Raw genomic sequence first — 21,796 nt, 5'->3', positions numbered from 1 at the left:
CTGGACAGCCTTAGTGGGTATTCTCCAATCAAATAAGCAGAAGGTGGGAATGGGTAGCCAGAGACCATGGGAGCTGGTCACTATTTGCATAACCAAATGCTTAACCTTGTTTAGTTGTTAAAGTTGCCAAGCAGCTAGCATTTTTTTAGAAAGCCGGTAATGGTCTTCTTATATATGTCCCATAATAGGTATTCTTATATCCCTATGAAAAAGTGGCTTTCATGTTCTGTGCTGTGAATGAGAGATCTTAACGTCTAGTCCAATTTCTGTTTTCACCAGTTTAATACAGAGTAACCAGTGACAGATAATCTCCTATTGATTGCTAGAGTTGACCACATTTCACACATGTGACGGTTCCTTGTTCGTCCCACAGCTCAGCTGCCTTCAATACTACTCCACGTCCTACAACGTCACCTTACAGTCTGGGGAGGCCTGGGGCTGTGTGGAGAACCCCAAATACTACAGCTACATCGCAGTCCTGGCCCTCATCGCCACCATCATGTTGGTACAAGTCAGCCACATGGTCAAGCTGACCCTCATGCTGATGATCAGCGTCGCTGTGGGAGTGGTAAACATTTACGCCTGGAAGCCGATTTTCGATGACTACGACAGAAAACGTTTCAACGGCTATGTGTAAGAGTCTCTCCTATTTCAATTAAAGGGGCGATTGGCATTTTATTGTAGACTTCGATTTGCCAAATTTTCCCATCATAGTTAGATCATTTTTTGAACTATAATATCAATGTGAAATAATTATTATCTACGTGACACTATCATTTTTTTGTTGTGATATTGTCATTGGAGAAGGGGTTGAAGCTGACATTGAACTTTAGGGCTAGATTTAAGGGTTAGTTTGAGGTTTAGAGTTTGATAAAAAAAAACAATAGTCTAGAATTAGGTTGAAGTGTTGGATGAAGGGGTTAGGTTGAGGTTTAGGAATAGATGAAGAGGTTAGGTTGAGGTTTAGGGTTAGATAAAGGGATGAGATTGAGAGTTGGGATTTGATTAAAGGGTTGGGTTGAGGTCTGGGGTTAGATAAAGGGTTGACTGTGAGGTTTTGATGAAGGGGTTAAGTTAAAGTGTTGGATAAAAGGGATAGGTTGAAGGTTAGGGATAGGTGAAAGGGTTAGGCTGAGGTTTAGGGTTATATGGAAGATTTAGGTTGAGTTTTAAGGTGGGATTGAGGTTTGGATGAAGTGTTTATGTTAAAGTAAAGTTGTGTTAGAAAAAAGAGTTAGGTTAAAGTTTAGATAAAAAGGTTAGGTTGACGTTTAGGGTTAGATGAAAGGGTAAGGTTGAGGTTTAGGGGTAGATAAAGGGGCGAACGTGAGATTGAGGTTTTGATGAAGGAGTTTGGTTAAGGTAAAGTGTTAGACGTTAGGGTCTCCAAACGGTGGCCCTCCAGTTGTTCAGGAACTACAATTCCCATCATGCCTTGTCATGTCTTTGAATGTCAGAGTTTTACAATGCCTCATGGGATGTGTAGTTCCACAACAGCTGGAGGGCCGCAGTTTGGAGATGAAGGGGTGAGATTGAAATTTAAGTTTTGATGGAGGGGTTAAGGTAAGGTAAAATGTTACATAAAAGGGCTAGGTTGAGGTTTAGATAAAAAGGTTAGGCTGTAGTTTAGATAAAAGGTTTAGTTTGCTGTTTATGGTTAGATGGAGGGGTGAGATTAAGATTTAGGGTTAGATTCTGGGTTTGAGAGTTAGGGTTTGATGAAGAGCATAGGTTGAGATTTAGTATTAGATTAGGGGTTAGTTTGAGGTAAAGTGTTAAATGAAGGTGATAGGTTGAGGCTTAGGGTTAGATGAAAGGGTAAGGCTTAGTGTTAGGTGAAAGGCAAGGATGCAAATTTAACCAACTGTGTTCCTTGGGCCCACTTTCAAGCGCAGGAGATTTTGTGTTTGGTATCTACTTGGAAGTTTTGAAAGGGTTAGACTAGGGTTTTTTGTAAAGTCTTTATTTATAAAACACTCAGTGTCATGTATAGTGTAGGACATTAAACAATATTACAGAACTTCACAATATTCTGAACTAGACTGAACTAGTCGAACAGCATCATCATTTTGTAATGTGAACAAAAGCACAAGTATCAAGATACCGTATGTCAATATATTCTTTTTGACTAAAGCATTGTGCCTCAGGTGGTATGCTGAGAGTACAAAATGAATGTCTAAGCAGGAGCTGAGGAGTATACCATTGATATGTATGTATTAAGTATGGAAGTTATAGGTACAATCACTTATGGGTACAATAACTTATTTTTTTTAAGTAAGGAAAAGGAAATGTTGGTAGGAATTATCAGAACATAGGGTACAAAAATGTATAGGATGCAGGGGGTTGGAGGTTAGCAAGAGATGAAGGAATGAGATTGAGATTTAGGGTTAGGTTTTGGGGTTAGATTGAAGTTTGGGGTTTGATAAAGACAATAGGTCTATGTTTAGTAATAGATCAAAGGGTTAGGTTAAGGGTGATGTGTTAAAGATGATTAGGTTAGGGTGAGGTTTAGGAATAGATGAAGGGGTTTGGCTGGAGTTTAGGGTTAGACGAAGGGGTGAGAATGAGATTTAAGGTTAGGTTTTGGGGTTAGATTGAGGTTTAGGGTTTGATGAAGAGAAAAAGTTGAGGTCTAACCTTAGATTAGAGGGTTAGGTTAAAGGTGATGTGTTAGTGGATTGGGTTAGGTTGAGGTTTAGGAATAGATGAATTGGTTTGGTTGGGGTTTAGGGTTAGAAGAAGGGGTGAGATTAAGATTTAAGGCTAGGTTTTAGGGTTAGATTGAGGTTTGATGAAGAGAATAGGTTGAGGTTTAAGATTAGATCAGAGGGTCGGTAAGGGTGATGTGTCAGAGGAAGGGGTTAGGTTGAGATTTAGGGACAGATGGAAGGGTTAGGCTGGGGTGTAGGGTTAGCTGGAGTGGTGATATTGAGATTATAGGATTTGATGAAGGGGTCAGGTTTGGTTTAGGGTTTGCTGAGGAGAAAAAGCTGACATTTCGTATAATGCCGCGTACACACGGTCGGACTTTTCGTCTACAAAAGTCCGACAGCCTGTCCGACAGACTTCCGGCGGACTTTCGGCGGACTTGCAGCAGACTTTCTAACGAACGGACTTGCCTACACACGACCACACAAAAGTCCGACGGATTCGTACGTGATGACGTACACTGGACTAAAATAAGGAAGTTCATAGCCAGTAGCCAATAGCTGCCCTAGCGTGGGTTTTTGTCCGTCGGACTAGCACACAGACGAGCGGATTTCGGGGTCCGTCGTAGTTACGACGTAAAGATTTGAAGCATGTTTCAAATCTAAAGTCCGTCGGATTTGAGGCTAAAAAAGTCAGTTGAAAGTCCGGAGAAGCCCACACACGATCGGATTACCAGCCAGCTTTAGTCCGTCGGCGTCCGTTGGACTTTTGTAGACGAAAAGTCCGACCGTGTGTACGCGGCATAAGTGTTAGATGAAAGGCTTAGTTTAGCTAGATGAAGGGTTGAGTTTAAAGGTTAGATGAAGGAGTAATGCTGAGATAACCATTGGCTGAAGGGGTTAGGTTGAGCTAAGTGTGAGATGAAGGGATTATGTCGAGGTTAAGTGCTGTATGAAGTTGAGATTAAGGGGTCTATTTATAAAAATTTGGTTCGATAAATGTCACAAAGCCATAACACGTTTTCCTCTTATTTTGTCTAATAGTTTTATTTCCTATGATTGTTAGTTTCATCTAGTAGCCATAATGCAGTATTTTCCTGAAATTCCTCAATCAGGAAAATAGCACATTATGACCACTAGATGGAGCTGACCACCATAGAAAAGAAACCTAATAGACAAAAATTAATTACAGCTGAGCGAATGCTTGTGACATTCATCCAACATTTTTTTTTATAAATAGATGCAGCAGCTATGTTGAAATTTAGTGTTAGATGAAGGACTTAGATTGAGGTAAATGTTAGATGAAGGGTTGGTTGAGGTTAAGTCTTAGTTGAAGGGGTTAAGTTGAGGATAAGCGTCAAAGGAAGGGATAAGGTTGAGGTTAAATGTTAGATTTAAGGGTTGAGTTGATGTTTAATGTTAGATTAAGGAGTAAGGGTTTAAGTGCTAGCTTTATTGGTAGGGTCCAGATTAGGGATAATATCATAGCCACAGCAATGACTTGCCTGCACCACAATGTTTTGCTTGGGTCTATCTAGCAAGGTTAATTTCTGTTAAGGTCCTCTGCTTACCGAACAATGTCATTTATGGAATTTTTATATTGAAATTGTTTTTGGTCTCTTTGCACAGAGCGAACCTCGTTCCTTCCAAATATTCCATGACAGCAATGATTTTCATCATGATGTTTAGCTTCTACTACTTTGCCCGCCACGTAAGTGCATTTTTGTCTGGTGACCTCCAACATTTACCATGGAAGCCCAGTTATGGTTCCAACTTACAGGCTGCATGCATAAAGAGAACTTGTTGTACTGTGGAAGCTTTGTCCCAACAAAGCAAGTGGAGAGCAAAAGACTAGTGATCAGTATTGCTTGCAGGCTCCCTAACGCTGATCTTTTCTCCTTTACTGATTTACCATGTCTTGTTCTGCACTGTGTGTCTCTATGAGGGCAGCCATCTTGGAAGAGGCAAGGCTTTGCTTACTCTTGTCAAAGATACCTTCCTGATTATTGGTGGGGTAATGATACCCACAGAATGAATAAAGCAGAAGCAGGGAGATATTTTCACTACAGGCCTTCGCATACAGCTTTCTCTCCAGCACGGAGAACAGTGATCAGCACAGAAGTGACACCACCAAATCTTACTCCCAATCTGGTGAGGCTACCAGTCAGATACCTTAGTTCGGGGGTATCCAAACTTTCTAAACAAAGGGCCAGTTTACTGTTTTTCAGACTTTAGGGGGGCCAGACTTTGGACATTGGGAATATATAATGCCTCAGATTTGGTGGTCAGTGGGAGTAAAAAAATTACATAGCACCCCTGTGATTAGGTGGAGGAGAAATAGTTCCAAATTATTGGTATTAGTGGCAGAAATAATTCCCAATCATTGGTATCAGTGGGAGGATTAGTACCCCATCATTGGTAACAGTGGGAGGAATAGTTCCCAATCATTGGTATCAGTGGGAGGAATAGTTCCCAATCATTGGTATTAGTGGGAGGAATAGTGCCCCCATAATTGGTGTCAGTGGGGGGGATAGTGCCTCATTGTTGGAGTCAGTGGGAGGAATAGTGACCCACTGTTTATGCCAGTGGGAGGACTAGTGCCCCACTGTTGGTGTCAGTGGGAGGATTATTGCCCCATTATTTGTGTTAGTGGGAGGACTAGTGCCCCATTGTGGGTGTCAGTAGAAGGAATAGTGCCCCATCTTTGGTGTCAAAGGAAGAATTTATACTCTAACATTGGTGAAGAATAATACCCCATTGTTGATGTCAGAGAGGGGAAGAGTGTCAAAAGGGATGAAAAAAGGCAAGCAAAGGGCCACAGTTTGGAGACCACTGCTTTAGGTGATCTCATACTGCAGATATACACCTACAAGGCTCCAGAATAGGGGTGCCTAGGCACAGGAAGTGCCTTGCTATTTTTTTTAGGAGGAATAAAAGACAAAAGGTAGGTTTTCAGGGTATTACTTAGGCACAATTACAATTTCTGGATGTTCCCTATAATATAGAAAATCTTCACTTTTTGAATTCAGGTTCACTTGAATTTTAAAGTTGTACTTGGCTCCTATAGGTTGAGAAGTTGGCCAGGACATTGTTCCTGTGGAAGATCGACGTCCATGAGCAGAAGGAGAAGGTGTACGATATGAGGCGCTGGAACGAGGCTCTAGTCACTAACATGTTGCCCGAACACGTGGCCAGACACTTCTTGGGCTCCAAGAAAAGGGATGAGGTGAGAGAAGGCCGCATATGAAGGAAGTAAAATATAACCCATATGTACTCTTTCCTTTGTGGATACTATTATAATTATTATAATTCTCCAATGAGACCTTGAGCTTGGAGTTTCCAGTTATGTGATGCAGACTTTCAGAGGGCTTCCACCTTTCATTAGTGGGAATACCCCCACATAGGCAGGAACAATTAAAATTCCAAGGTGGTAGTATACAGAGAAACACAGTAACACTTTAAAGAAGACCACTTCCCAACATTGAAATGTTTCTTATCGTACATCACGGGACACAGAGCAATAGTAGTTACTATGTGGGTTATAGGCCACCTTCAGGTGATGGACACTGGTACACCCTAAGACAGGAAGTCCACTCCCTATATAACCCCTCCCACTACTGGGAGGACCTCAGTTTTTTTGCCAGTGTCTAAGGTGTTGGTCACGAGTAAAGATGTGCTGGGCTGAGCTCCACTGGAGCAATCCCTGCTGGGGCTAGCTAGCTATGCAGCCGGATCCATTCAAAGTGTCTTTTCAGGCCGAATTGAATGGTACCCGGGCCTCGTGGCGGAAGAAACGAGGTTTTGCCTGTAACGCTTCTCTTTTTAGAGAGCTGGACCCCGGGATCCAGAGCTTTGTTTTTTTCAGCCACAGTTTTTTCTGGCGGGGTGTTTTACAGGTCCAGGAGTGTGGGTTCCCCGAGGGTCCCCGATTCCTGAAGGTTTTGTAACAGAGCCCACCGTGAGAGGTGAAGATTGGGTCTGTTGGTTTTTACCACAGAATACCCTGCACGGGAAAGCTAAGTGGAAGTTTCTAAAGAATTTTTTAATTTTCTTATGAAATGTCTTCTTTAAAAAAGTAAATGTTGTCATGCTTTATGCCCCGTACACACGATCGGACATTCCGACAACAAAATCCATGGATTTTTTCCGACGGATGTTGGCTCAAACTTGTCTTGCATACACACGGTCACACAAATCTTGTCGGAAATTCTGAGCGTCAAGAACGCGGTGACATACAACACGTAGGACGAGCCCAGAAAAGTTAAGTTCAATAGCCAGTGCAGCTCTTCTGCTTGATTCCGAGCATGAGTGGAACTTTGTGCGTCGGAATTGTGTACACACGATCGGAATTCACGACAATGGATTTTGTTGTCGTAAAATTTGAGATCCAGATCTCAAATTTTGTGTGACGGAAATTCCGATGGAAAATGTCCGATGGAGCCTACACATGGTCGGATTTTCCGACAACAAGCTCCCATCGAACATTTTTCGTTGGGAAATCCGACCGTGTGTACGGGGCATAAGAGTCACCACTGGGGCCTGTATAGAGCACGTACCTTGTCATGCTTTCCTCAAACATCACGCTTGTCACAGAAGCAGCAGGCTTCCCTCCGGCGAGCAGCTCAGACCCCCAGTAAGATTGGGGGAGATTTCTTCCACGAAACACCCCCCACCTGGACAAAGCTCTCCCCCTCTTCCTGCAAGGTGGAAGCCAAAAACGATCGGCGATGGTGCTCCATTTTTTAACCGCCCCTGCATGGCGGCTTGTTACAGGTCTCCTCCTCAAAGTTAGCGGCTTTCATCGCTTCCCGGTGTGGGACAAAATACGACAGGTTCTCTTCCATTACCCAGGACCCTCAAACTTTGGAACTGGGGGTGGGAGAAGATGAATTCCCTCAGGGGATCGTGGTGAGGCTGATGACTCCTCTTCTGAGGTGTCAAATGCGGGGGGATCAGCTTTCACAATCTGTCAGATTGATGGTGCAATTTCTTGCTGAATGGTCTGCTCCACATTTATGTACCCTTAACTGAGTGTTTGGTTTCGCTAAAGCCTCCTCAAGCTGTGCATGCCTTTCCTGTCCATTCATTGCTGGAAAAGCTTTTTGTATCTGAGTGGTTCACCCAGATTAGCATTTTTTTGCTCCTAAAAAGTTTTTTTCACACTTTATCCTATGGAGGAAAAAAATCACTAAAAGTGGGGTATACCAGCAATTAACGCTGCTATATCCTCTGTGAATAAAAGTTTGACTTGTCCGGCAGACAATGCTCAAATGCTTAGGTATCAACGGATACAAAGTTGGAATTCCTATTAGAAAAAAACAAACACTTTTTTCTTTGGCAGATTGAGTGTCTCACGCTGCGCTGACATTAATTGGTTAATCGTTGAGAGACCAGTTTAAACAGGTGCTCAAAGTTATCCTGTTCAGCAGGCCCAGGACCTGGTAAGCTACTAGCAGCTTTATGTTTGCAATAGTTGCTATGAGAGATTCTATCCTTCAGGCCTTGCGCCCTTTGCTAAGCTCCATGTAAGAAGCTCTTGGCTAGTCTTCCTTTTTGCGGTAAAACGGCTGTTTGGGGATGATTTGGGTAATACATCCAAAGAAATTCTAGTGGAAAGTACCCCTTTGCCATTTAAGAAAAGGAGTAAACGTATTTCATTTTAACAAGCTCCTTCTCCTGTGCCAGGGGCATCAGCCTCCAGACAGTCACGACAGCCTCCGCCGTCAAGTTCAAAAGGTAATTCTCAGGGTCAACCCCAGGGACAAAAGAGGTCTTGGGGGAGGAAACCTACAAAATACTAAAGCCTCCTTATGAGGAGGTGCCCCCGCTCGCTCGAGTAGGGGGAATACTTCTGCAGTTCTCAAGGATCTGGCAGGAAGAGTGTCGGGACAGATGGGGGATTCCGCAATAGCTCCAGGGTAAAAACTGGAGTTCTAAGAGTTCCCGTCCCCTTGTTTTCTCAGATCAAACGTTCCTAAGGATCCAGAGAAAAAGAAGTCTTTCTTTCAAGCATTGGACCATCTTTTGGCAAAAAGTGATCATGGTGGTCCCCATGTAAGAGCAGGGGTTGGGGTTTGGTTCAAACCTTTTTTCACGGTGCCAAAACCAAATGGACATTCTGGATCTCAAAAATCGAATTCGATTCCTGAATATAACCGCTCTTTTTTCGCATGGAGACAATCCATGAAGTTGTTTACATCCTACAAGGAGAAGAACTTCTGGCGTCAATCAACATCAAAGATACACACCTCCTGTGCCTATTTCCTCGCTCACCAGTAATATCTACTATTCAAGGTAGAAAATCTTCATTTTCAGTGTGTAGCTCTGCTTTTCGGTCTAGCTACTGCACCTTGAGTGTTTACAAATGTTCTGGCCCCTCCTCTAACCAGATTAAGGGCCAAAGGTATAACGATTATAGTTTACCTAGACGATCTGTTCTTGATAGACCAGTCGGTAGCCCGCTTTGTCCCATGTATGGTCACCACATTCAACTATCTGGAATACCTAGGTTGGATTCTCAACCTAGAAGAAACCTTCCTTAAAACCATGAAGAAGGCTAAAAATACTTGGGTCTGATCATAGATACACCGAGAAAAGGGTATTCTTGCCCCAGGCAAAGATCAGCGCCATAAAGGAACTGATTCAGGTAGTCTATGCAAGATGAATTCTTTTATTCAGCTTTGCATGAGGTTGTTGGGAAAGATGGTGGCTTCATTCGAGGCCGTTCCTTATGCTCAGTTTCATTCGAGACTGCTGCAAAACAGTATCCTATCGGCTTGGAACAAAAGGGTTCAAGCTCTAGATTTCCCAATGTGTCTGACTCCAAAGGTATGCCGAAGCCTCAGTTTATGGTTAATAACCAAAAATCTGCAAAGGGGAAAATCCTTCCTTCAGTTACCTGGGAAGTGATAACAACATATGCCAACCTTTTTTGGGTTAGGCAGCAGTCCTGGAAGAGGCAACTGTCCAAGAGAAGTGGCCCAGATCAGAAATGGCCTTGCCCATTAACATTCTAGAAATTCAGGCAGAGCACTTGGTCCTGAGTGCCTGAACGTTCAGTTTACGGAATTGTCCTGCCAGGATTCAACCGGGCAAAGCCACAGCAATGGCCCATGTCAATCTCCAAGGGGGCACAAGAAGTTGTGCGGCCCAGAGAGAGGTGAATCATATCCTATCTTGGGCAGAAAACAATGTGCTTTGCCTATCGGCAGTCTTCATTCTAGGAATAGAAAATTGGCAGGCGGACTACTTGAATCGCCAGCAGTTGTTCCCAGGAGAATGGTTCCTTCACCCCGATATCTTCCTGTCAATATGTCAAGAATGGGGGATCCCAGATGTAGATCTGTTTGCGTCCAGGTTCAACAAAGAAATAGACAACTTTGTGTCAAGAACAAAGGATCCGGTAGCATGCGGAACATATGCCTTGCTATTCCCGTGGAATCGATTATCACTGAGTTACGCATTCCCTCCTATTCTGCCTGCGTCCAGGACTTCTTCGCAGGATCAAGCAGGAAGGGAAGTCGGTGATTCTTGTGGCCCAGGAGATCTTGGTATGCAGAGATCGTAAAGATGGCGGTAGGGGACCCATGGACCCTACCACCACGGCCAGACCTTCTCTCGCAAGGTCCAGTATTCAATCCTGCTTTACAAACGCTAAATTTAACGGTTTGGCTATTGAGACCCACATTCTGAAGAAGAGTGGGCTGTCAGGTTCAGTAGTGTCTACTCTGGTTAATGCAAGGAACCCGGCCTTCAGAGTCATATATTATAGAGTCTGGAAGGCATATGTCTCCTGGTGTGAATCCAGGGGTTGGCACCCCAGGAAGTATGTCATAGGCAGAATCCTTGACTTTCTACAGATGGGATTAGAAATAAAGCTGGTCGTGAGTACTATCAAGGGCCAGGTTTCGGCCTTATCGGTATTATTTCAGTGACCACTTGCTTCACACTCTTTGGTTCATAGCTTAATTCAGGGGGTAATGTGGCTTAATCCTCCGGTTAGGTCACCCCTGAACCCTTGGGACTTGAATTTAGTCCTGTCAGCATTACAGAAACAGCCTTTTGAGCCAATACGACATATTCCCTTGGTCCTTTTGACAAGGAAACTAGATTTTCTGATATCTTCTGCAAGAAGGGTATCAGAGTTGGCTGCTCTTTCTTGTAAAGAGCCATATTTAATTATTCACAAGGATAAGGTTGTATTGCGTCCTCATCCTAATTTTCTACCGAAGGTAGTGTCAGGTTTTCATTTAAACCAGGATATTGTTCTACCTTAATTTTTCCCAGAACCCCGTTCTGCGGAAGAAAAGTCACTACATTCTCTTGATGTGGTGAGAGCAGTCAAAATCTCTTTGAAGGTGACTGCTCAAAACAGATGTTTTGTTTGTGTTGCCTGAAGGTCCTAAAAGAGGACAGGCAGCATCGAAATCTACTATTTCTAAATGGATTTGACAAGTTATTGTTCAAGCTTATGGTTTAAAGCAGAAAAGTTCCACATTTTCATATTAAAGCACACTCCCCCCAGGGCTGTTAGTACTTCTTGGGCAGTGCATCACCAAGCCTCCATGGCTCGAATCTGCAGGGCCGCAACTTGGTCTTCAGTCCATACATTTACCAGATTCTATCAAGTAGATGTAAAGGGTCATGAGGATATCGCCTTTGGGCACAGTGTGCTGCAGGCAGCAGTATAAGTCCTCTGGTCTCATGATGCCCTACTTGTGTCTCCCTCCCTTCAGTTGGCATTGCTATGGGACATCCCACATAGTAACTACTTCGGCTCTGTGTCCCGTGATGTACGATAAGAAAATAGGATTTTTATAACAGCTTACCTGTAAAATCTTTTTCTTTGAAGTACATCACGGGACACAGAGGTCCCTCCCTTCTTTCTGGTATACACGTGTATTGCTTTGCTACAAAAACTGTGGTACTCCCAGTAGTGGGAGGGGTTATATAGGGAGTGGACTTCCTGTCTTAGGTTGTGCCAGTGTCCATCAACTGAAGGTGGCCTATAACCCACATAGTAACTACTATGGCTCTGTGTCCCGTGATGTACTTCAAAGAAAGGGATTTTACAGGTAAGCTGTTATAAAAATCCTATTTTTTACATTTTGGGTGCAAATTTATAGTTCTCTAAGAGCCCCAATCATAATCTATAGCATATTAAATTCAGCTTTTCAGATGATCATCTGCAGCAGATATATTGAGGTCCCGGAAAACACAAGTGTACTTTGGCTATACAGGGCACCACTTCTGATACTTATACTTGTCTTTCGTTCACTCCCTGTTGCTCTGTTACTTGGAGCGATTCGAAATGCCCCGTTTTTCTGCTAAGTTGGAACATGTGATTCTGCCTCTTTCCTTTCATGATGCAGCACTAGGTGTTTGCCCAAGTACTGTCATGGTGGGTTGGGCGTTTGTAGGTTCCTAAACCCTGTGTAAGCTCCAGCTAGAGTGACTTAGAACTGTGGTCTCCAAACTGCGGCCTGGGGGCCGGATTTGGCCCTTTGCTAGACTTTATCTGGTCCTTGAAGCTCTATTTCAACAACAGAAACCAATGAACACACTATGAAACGGGCACTATTCTTCTCATTGATATCAACAATGGGGAACTATTCCTTCCATTGGCATAAAACCAATGATGGGGCACTGACACCCGGGTCATTTTCTACTCCCAATGGCTACAGTCTGTCCCCGCTAAAGCCTAAAAGACTGGCACTTTGCTTAGAAAGTTTGGAGACCCCTGACTTAGAACATCCATTGGGCTTTTGCCCATAACCCAGAGCACTAGAGGTAGAGGAGCGGGGGATCAGTGATGTAATGCAGCCTTCTAATCTTCCACTAAATGGGAAAACCTGCAAAATATAAAAATAAGTTGTTTTAAAAAAAAAAGATTGCTCCCCCTCAACTACTTTCTCCAAATTTTTTTGTCAATTTTTAAAATGTCTTATATGTAAACACAGGGACTTAGTTGATCGAATTTTCACTGCATATCTTCCAGGAGTTGTACAGCCAGTCGTACGATGAGATCGGGGTAATGTTTGCTTCCATCCCAAACTTCTCTGACTTTTACACCGAGGAGAGCATCAACAATGGCGGTATCGAGTGTCTGAGATTCCTCAATGAGATCATCTCAGATTTTGATGCGGTACGATCACTTTTCCAGTTGCAGGAAAATCTTTTTGTGCAGTAATATTGGCAAAGTATTCATTCCTTGTGAAAGCAGATCATTTTTTGGAATCTCTTTGTTTCCAGCTGTTGGATGAGCCGCAGTTTCGCTGTATCACCAAGATCAAGACCATTGGTAGCACCTACATGGCTGCATCCGGCGTCACTCCAGACCCCAATCAAAATGGATTCAACAACACCATAAAGGTTGGTTTTAAAGACAGCTGAACAATGGTACACCTAGTTTTTTTACTGCATTATAATGACATACACTATATTGGCAAAGGTTTGTGGATACCTAACCATCACACCTACCTATGTGGCCAACAGATGACTTCCAGATGATTGATGGCCTCCAGATGATAGGGTTCAGGTGTTTCCAGTGAAGGACAATGGTAAGGTTAAAGCATTAGCGGACATTGGAGACAATAGTTCTCTTCCAACCTTGTGGAAACAGTTTGGGGAAGACCTATGACTGGGCTCCTGTGTACAAAGCTAGCTCCATAAAGACATAGTTTGACCAGTTTGGTGTGGAGTGGCTTACACAGAGCCCTGACCTCAACCCTACTGAACACCTTTGGGATGAATTGGAATGCCTGACCTCACAAAAGTTCTTCTGACTGAATGGGCACAAATTTACACAGACACCCTCCAAAATCTTGCAGATGAAACCAAGAGTGGCCTTGGAACCTCTTCCCCTCCTCCCATTTGCTTTGCCATGCTGGTTAAAACTAAAGATGTTCTATTGATCTAGAGCAGGAAGCTGATTGCGTATGTTAGATCTGATTGTAAAATCTCCATTAGATCTACCAACTACGTTGTAGTGTAAGGCCTATCTCATTGCCTATAAATTGACTAGATTGATTAGGTAGATCATCATATTACATAGGTAACCTAAAGGAGACTGTACAAAAATTGTACAATAAGAATGTAATTTGTATGGGCAGCTTTGCAGGGAACTAAGGAAGCCTAGCCGTTTTTCTTTAAATTATAAGGGTTTCAAGAATACTTGAAATAAAACCATTACACACACATTTCATCAATTATCAAACAATATCAAAAGTAACACCAAGTCAACAGTTTTAATGCAACAGTGGGTAAAGAAATATTAATGCCAATGCCCTGTACACACGATCGGACTTTCCGCCAACAAAACCGTGAATTTTTGTTCAAAGGTTGTTGGCTCAAGCTTGTCTTGCATACACACGGTCACACAAATGTTGGCCAACAATTCCGAACGTGTGAACGCGGTGACGTACAAGATGTACGACGAGCCAAGAAAAAGGAAGTTCAATAGCCAGTGCGGCTCCTTCTGCTTGATTCCGAACATGCGTGAACTTTTGTGCGACAGACTTGTGTACACACAATCGGACACTTTCCGACAACAAAGATTTGTTGGCGGAAAATTTGAGAACCTGCTAGCAAACATTTGTTGGCGGAAAGTCCGACAGCAAATGTTCGATGGAGCATACACACAGTCGGAAAGTAGCTCACATCCAACATTTCCTGTCGGAAAATCCGACCGTGTGTATGCGGCATTACACTCAGTGTGGAAAACAGAGGATAGCAACGGACGAATAGGGTGAAAACAGTGGTGGGTAACTCATCCACCCTGTATTGCTCAGAACGATGTTTAAGAAATGGAATGGGAAAGCTAGAAGGTAGTATCAGATATCTATGAGGGTGTTATGGGTGTAAGGGCTCCTTTGTGGGATATATACATACAGTATATTGTTGTGTAGTGTGAGCAGAGAAAAAGGGGTTGAGGGTTAGGTAGAAGGGGAGGCCGGGTGGGTAGGAAGAAAGGGCTGGGGGCCCACATGTCCAGCAGATGCTGACCTTTCCTGACACCATATCCTGAACGTGGTATCAGTTCATTAATGATTCAGAAGGTATATGATTGTGCTCAGATTCAGTGGGGCCATAGGGGTTGTTGCCTTGGTACCCAAAATTCTTAGGGGCGCGAAAAAAGAAAAAAAAGCAGTAATAATAAATAAAAAATAAAAAGCATCCTTTGAGGGCTCCATTGGGGAGCTGATGTCACTTCCCATTGGTGTGTTTTTACTACTGCTTGTACACAGTGAGTGGCGTCAAATGGAGTAACATGTCTAGGAGTCAGAGCCATCCAGGAGCAGAGCTGGAAAGGAGCATAGTGCAGAGGATAAGAGTGCAGTATGCAAATACCTGGCAACTGGCTGCCACCATGTACGTTGGTTACCTTTGAGATAAGGATATTGGTATATACCCTGGATCTTCCTGAGGCCACCCCAGACTCCAGATCTACCACATTGTCACCCAGTACCCCGACTACAGGAGGACACTAAAGACTGGACTTGTATTCAGCACCTTCTCACCCTAGATCACACTTAAACAGGGTCAAGGGCCACCCTGTGTTAGGGTGCAACCAGCTAGGCAACGGCTTACAGTCTCTCCAGGGGTGGCAGAGGGCCACAGGAGGCACCACTACAAGTAGATGAGAAAGCAAGGCATGCAGGGGACCTCAGTTAAGACACAGATTTTCCTACTATGTATCACCACCATGGGTTAGGGGGTGCAATATTTGCCTTCCCCCTGGGCACTGGCAACCCACCCTATGCCACTGTCCAGATGAATTGGGTTTGAAGAGCCTCATAGGAGTAAGTAGTAGTTGTTTTGAAATGTTCCTCCTGTATTTTTTAAAGAGGCATTAAAATCCTCCATTACCATGAGTTCCTTGACTTTGGCAAACCCGATGGACACAGTAGGTGGAGTATGTTAATCCTTCTTTACCCCCTGACTGGGATCATGATACTCAGTGGGGGGGGGGGGGGATGCGATGTAGGGATCTCTAACATGAAACCTCCATTTCATTTGCTTTTGCAGAAGGAGGAAATCTCGGATAAAGAGCGCTGGCAGCACCTGGCAGACCTGGCGGACTTCGCCTTGGCCATGAAGGTGACATTGATGGATATTAATTACCAGTCGTTCAACAACTTCATGCTGAGGATTGGTGAGTACTTAATATATTTGTTTTAGATATACACAGCAAAGTTACATTAGAAATAATTTTACCAGTGGGTGCCAATGTTTATAAAAAAAAACATGTTACGGTCTATTCATACCCGGGGCAGCCATACTGATTGTTACAAATGAAGGTTCTGCTTCCTGCTTAGTAGTGCTGCACAGTGATTGCGCTTGAACATCCCTCTCAATGCATTCAGTCTACCAGTCAGGTCTGACTGATTTAAAACATCATTGAATTTTTGGCAGGATCACAGGGTATTCTTTAGCTTAAAAACATCGCAGAGCAAACAAAATGTATTCCCAGCCAATTTACCAGCAAAAAAAAAAAAAAAAAGAAATTACACTTTATGGTCCCAATTTCATACCCCATCACCCTGTACACTGTGTTGCTTTGTACAAACCCTATTCCACACCTCATCATTCTGTACACTGCACTGTACATTCTCTTTTCCACACCTCATCATTCTGTACACTGTGCTGCTTTGTACATTCTCTTTTCCACACCCCATCATTCTGTACCCTGTGCTGCTTTGTACATTTCTTATTCCACACCCCATCATTCTGTACACTGTGCTGCTTTGTACATTTCTTATTCCACACCCCAGGAATGTGCTGCACATTCCCTATTTCATATCGCCTTATTCTTTACACTGTGCTCTACATTCTCTATTCCACACTACCTCATTCTTTGCACTGCATATTTCCTATTCTGCCTCATTCTGTGAACTGCGAGGCACCCTGGTTAAAGAGGGAGTAAACCCTGATGGGATTTACTTCCTCTTTTTTCCTCTGCAAAGTAAAAGTATAATGGGCTAGTATTCATCGCATACTAACCCATTATGTGCCACTTGCCTGCAATGGAAGCCCGTGCTGTCCCCGCTGGTGGCCGCATCCATCTTCACCCCTCTTCCTTCCGGGGCACTTGCACGGAGGGCCGCTTCTTTACAGTGCATGCGCCGATTACATTATTGGTGCACTACAAGGTAAATCTCTCCTAAATGGCTGACGTTTAGGAGATATTTACAGTACCTATAGGTAAGCCTTATTATAGGTTACCTATAGGTACAACTTCGGCTCTGCTCTAGAGGTTTTTTTTTTTTTTTACAAACTGTTGCCATCTTGTGGCCATTTTAGATTATGACATGCTTCCATGCCAAGGCACAGTATGTCAAGGTACAGTATGTCAGGTCCCATATTTATGCTGATTGGTGTACTTTCAGTCAAGCGTCTTGTGTTAATATTCCTGGAGATGTGTCTTTACATGAGCTTAAAGTAGCTCTAACCCCAATCACTAAAAATGTAATATAAGATTTTTCTTTTTTAAGTAGTTTAAAAAATAATTTTCAAATTTACATAGCTAGTCTAGTTGAAAAAAGACACAAGTCCATCTAGTTCAACCAATAAAAGGAACAAAAAAAATTATACAATCCTATATACACAATCCTATACCCACAGCTAATCCAGAGGAAAGCAAAAAAAAAACAGCAATGCATAATCCAATTTGCTCCAGCAGGGGAAAAAAAAACCCTTCCTGATCTCCCAGGAGGCAATCAGATATTCCCTGAATCAACCTTTCAATATTTTAAAATCTGCAGCTTTTATTAAAATCATATTGGGTGATCCCACCTTGCTCAGGCACTTCCTGCTATAGGGTGACAACGCTGCAGCCCTCTCTCCCAATTGTCACCCTGTCACCTGGGCTTCCAATGGAGACTACAAGTGGTCATTTAAATGCACATTACTTAGGCATGATGTACATCAAAAAACTTGTCCCCAGAACTGCCATGCAGCCATCGCTTAAGTCTCTGTGGACAGAAAGTGGCTGCAAAGGGGCTGCGGGAGATCAGTATACAAAGACATATTGTAGACCATGGTGCTCTTCCAACCTTGTGGTAATAGTTTGGAGAAGATCATCTTTTGTTCCAGCATGATTGTGCTGCCCTTGTGGACAAAGCCAGATCCATAAAGACATGGTTTAATGAGTTTGAGGAACTTGGGTGGCCTGCAAAGATCCCTGACCTCAATGACATATCCTAGTAGTGCTCTAATACCTAACTACTGGCACATTTGTTTTAAATATTAAGAGTCAGCGTTGACCTGGGCAACCAGAATAAAACGTCCCATTAGGTGTTAGTTTTGTTCCAACAAATAATGGGTCCCCTGGGTTTTCTCTGAGACCAGTCCCAGGTCACCATATAGTATACTCTGTTATCTCTTCACGGACACAACATTTTAGTATTGGAAGCTGATGTGAGTGATGAAGCTAAATTGCACTGGCTATATTCTCAGTAATCATAAAACTTGACTCTATAGAAAGACATAGGTCTGTGCAGCACTGTAGGTGCACTTGTAGCTCTACTTGAAAGTATTTGGAAGCATTGCTGTTTTGTTGAATGTGACCAGTGCAGGGCAGAATAAATACTTAAAGATCTACACACAAAAAAAAACCCAAAAATCTAATTTTTCTTATGGCAGGACTGAACAAAGGGGGAGTCTTGGCTGGTGTGATCGGAGCTCGCAAGCCACATTATGACATTTGGGGGAATACAGTGAATGTGGCCAGCAGAATGGAATCCACCGGAGTCATGGGAAATATACAGGTATGGCTAGAACCATTTTATAAACAGTCCAAGCAGCATTAAGGGTGTCTTTGGTATCAGGAAGCAAATAGCATTTCTAACTCCAGCCTCTATTAATCGACAGCCCAAAATGCACTATAATGACAATGTCCATGCCATCAGGTTCCAGCAAAGATGCTCATGTTTGGAATGGAACTTCCAGCTTCCAGGACAGAAACTTGTTGTGTTCCCCCGAATGCCCTCACCATTGACTGGGTTGCCCCCCCCCCCCCCCCCCCCATTGTGGTATTTGGAAGGTCATTGTTGAAATGTTAGCCTTTCCCAATCCTCGTAGACTGTGAAACACATCGATGAAGGACTACTCCCCTCATATTGCAAATTGATGCCTGGATAATTGTAATAGCCAAATTTGGGTTTCATTCAAATGCTGATATACACAATAAGCGGATTAGTCGTACAGATAATGTTGTTACATTATCAAAGTCTTACAGTACAAGTTGGTAATTATTTAAGTGGAAATAAACCATGATACAAAGGTGGGCTATTGTACATCCCTTTCAGCTATCTACAGGGGGAGCAGCCAAGAAAACCTTTAAATATTACCTGACGACTCTTTTTCCATTAATCCTCTAGGACGAGTTTGAACCTGTTCTTTTTGTCCAAGTTGGTTCCTGCTCAGGAGGTCTCAGAAGCATTTCATTTTCCTGTGATCTTGTTAGCTGAGATAGAGGCCAATATTTCTTCCAACCATGTGCTAATAATTAACTTGTAATTAACTTGACTATTTTTCAAACAGTCTTGGACTTGGTCCCCTCTTGGCAATTTGGATACGAAACTCTCGTAATGTTCCAATTTTGAAAGACTAAGCCCTGAGGTGGTCTGGGATCAAGCAATGAGCTTGATCCCAGACCACTCCAGGGATCATTGATGCCGTGCTGCCCTTCATGGACATATAGTAGCTTTCCCTATTGGAAGTGTATCAACATTAGACCTACCCTGCCAGGACTGAAATCTTGGGCACTTCCTCCTGGGTAGGGTAACACCACAGCCTCCATTGACTGAGGTGGTCTACCTTCATCCACCATTTCAGTCAGTTATCTGGAGTTGCTTGTCTAAGCTCTGTTTCAGCCCATTCCAGTCTTCAGATACTAGTTCCTGGGGTGATCTAAAATGAGCTTGAGTCCAGACCACTCCAGGGATTGTTCATGTAATGCTGCCCATAATGGACATAGCTTTCCCTATGTAGAGTGTGTCAACATTAGGCCCACTTTGCCAGGTCTGAAATCTTGGACACTATCTCCTGAGTAGGATAACACCACAGCCTCCATTGACTGAGGTGGTCTAGCTTCATCCACCATCTCAGTCAGTGCTGCATCTCCTTGGTTCCCGAGGTGGTCTAAAATGAGCTTGAGCCCAGACCACTCCAAGTATGGTTGATGTCATTCTGGCCATAGTGGACATAGCTTTCCTTATTGAGAGCATGCCAACATTAGGCCCACCTTGTCAGAACTGAAATCTTGGACACTTCCTCCTGCGTAGGGTAACACCACAGCCTCCCTTGACTGAGGTGGTCTACCTTCATCTACAATCTCAGTCAGTTATCTGGATTTGCTTGTCTAAGCTCTGTTTGATCCCATTCCAATCTTCAAATATTAGTTCCCAGGGTGGTCTGTCTAAAATGAGCTTGAGCCCAGACCACTCCAGGGATTGTTGATGTCATGTTGCCCATAATGGAGATCGCTTTCCTTATTGAGAGTGTGTCTACATTGGGCCCCCACCTTGCCAGGACTGAAATCTTGGACACTTCCTCCTGAGTAGGGTAACACCACAGCCTCCATTAACTGAGGTGGTCTACTTTCATCCACCATCTCAGTTAGTGCTGTAGCTCCTTGGTTATCTGGAGTGGCTTGTCTAAGCTCTGCTTGAGCCCATTCCAATTTTTAAATGCTAGTTCCTGGGGTCGTCTAAAATGAGCTTTAGCCCAGACCACTCCAGGGATCATTGATGTCATGCTGGCCATAGCTTTTCTTATTGAGAGCATGTCAATATTAGGCCCACCTTGCCAGAACTGAAATCTTGGACACTTCCTCCTGAGTAGGGTAACACCACAGCCTCCATTGACTCAGGTGGTCCACCTTCATCCACCATCTCAGTCAGTTTTCTGGAGTTGCTTGTCTAAGCTCTGTTTTAACACATTACAGTTTTCAAATATTAGTTCCTGGGATGGTCTAAAATGAGCTTGAGCCCAGACCACCCCAGGGATCATTGATGTCATGCTGCCCATAATGGACATAGCTTTCCTTATTGAGAATGTGTCAACATTAGGCTCACCTTGCCAGGACTAAAATCTTGGACACTCCTGAGTAGGGTAACACCACAGCCTCCCTTGACTGAGGTGGTCTACCTTCATTCACAGTTGGTGCTTAACCTCAATGGTTATCTGGAGTGGCTTGTCTAAGCTTTATTTGAGCCCATTCCAATTTTTAAACACTAGTTCAATGAGCTTGAGCTCAGACAACTCCAAGGATCCTTGACATCCTGCTGCCTATAATGGGCATAGCTTTCCTCATTGAGTGTGTGTCAATATTTGGTCTTCACCTTGCCAGGACTGAAATCTTGGGCATTTCCTCTTCCATGAGAAAAGCCTTTTGTTTGACTAACTCCAATTAGTAACCCCACATCAGAGGAAAGGAAAATGTCATGACAGACCTACTGAGCAGGACCCAGCTGAGACAATGAGTGGGTTCAAACTCATTGTCTTGAGGGATGATTTGGGAAACTTGTGTTATAAGCACAGCCATACCATCCTATACTGGCCTAAAAACAGCCGCTGTTGCTGGTCACATGGGTTATGTGATTAGATGACATTCTGGAAAAGCTAGCCAGTCAATGGCACCACCTGGACAAAGCTCTCAGCTTTGGTCGGTATTCACCTGGCTTGCTACTGCATCTAACCTCAGGTACTTGCAGTACTGATAGATAGGATGGCAAAACTGTACATAACAGTTTAGGTTGTAGATGGCCGGGAGTGCAAAATAGTTTGGTTTACAACATGGTCCACATTTAAAGCAGAATGGAATGGCCTTACATTTTTCCTCATAGACTTGTGACTTATTAAAGGGTCTATTTAAAGTATATCCAAACCTAAAAACAAAATTGTAATATTTTGCACCTTACCAGTTCTTAGTTGTGGTGACTGGATTGGTTGGTTTCATTTAACTGGTGATACAGTAAGACAACCCCTGATTGGAACTACAAATACCTTTTCCTCTGCATAACGTGGGGGTAAGGTGTTCTGCAGACCCGGACTGGGAGAAAAACAGGCCCGGGCATTCCAGGCCAAGCAGCCAATTTCTCCAGTGGCTGGGTCCCCCACACTGCAACGCAAAGAGGCACTATGCC

General features: G+C 43.4%; 1 protein-coding gene across 1 annotated transcript in view; it reads left to right on the top strand.

The window, feature by feature from the left end:
* The window catches only part of LOC141139084 (adenylate cyclase type 3-like), a 78,694-nt gene that overhangs the window by 44,113 nt on the left and 12,785 nt on the right, over positions 1–21,796 (top strand). Inside the window, exons 13-19 of the mRNA XM_073624888.1 lie at positions 374–633; positions 4,278–4,359; positions 5,716–5,874; positions 12,646–12,792; positions 12,900–13,019; positions 15,675–15,801; positions 18,291–18,415. Of these exons, the coding sequence (XP_073480989.1) occupies positions 374–633; positions 4,278–4,359; positions 5,716–5,874; positions 12,646–12,792; positions 12,900–13,019; positions 15,675–15,801; positions 18,291–18,415 (1,020 nt within the window). The remainder of the gene's footprint in view (positions 1–373; positions 634–4,277; positions 4,360–5,715; positions 5,875–12,645; positions 12,793–12,899; positions 13,020–15,674; positions 15,802–18,290; positions 18,416–21,796) is intronic.

This window comes from Aquarana catesbeiana, linkage group LG04 (assembly GCF_042186555.1).
Source record: "Aquarana catesbeiana isolate 2022-GZ linkage group LG04, ASM4218655v1, whole genome shotgun sequence".
NCBI lineage: Eukaryota > Metazoa > Chordata > Amphibia > Anura > Ranidae > Aquarana > Aquarana catesbeiana.
Note: the sequence above shows the minus strand (reverse complement) of the source record. Positions and strands in the feature narration are given on the sequence as shown.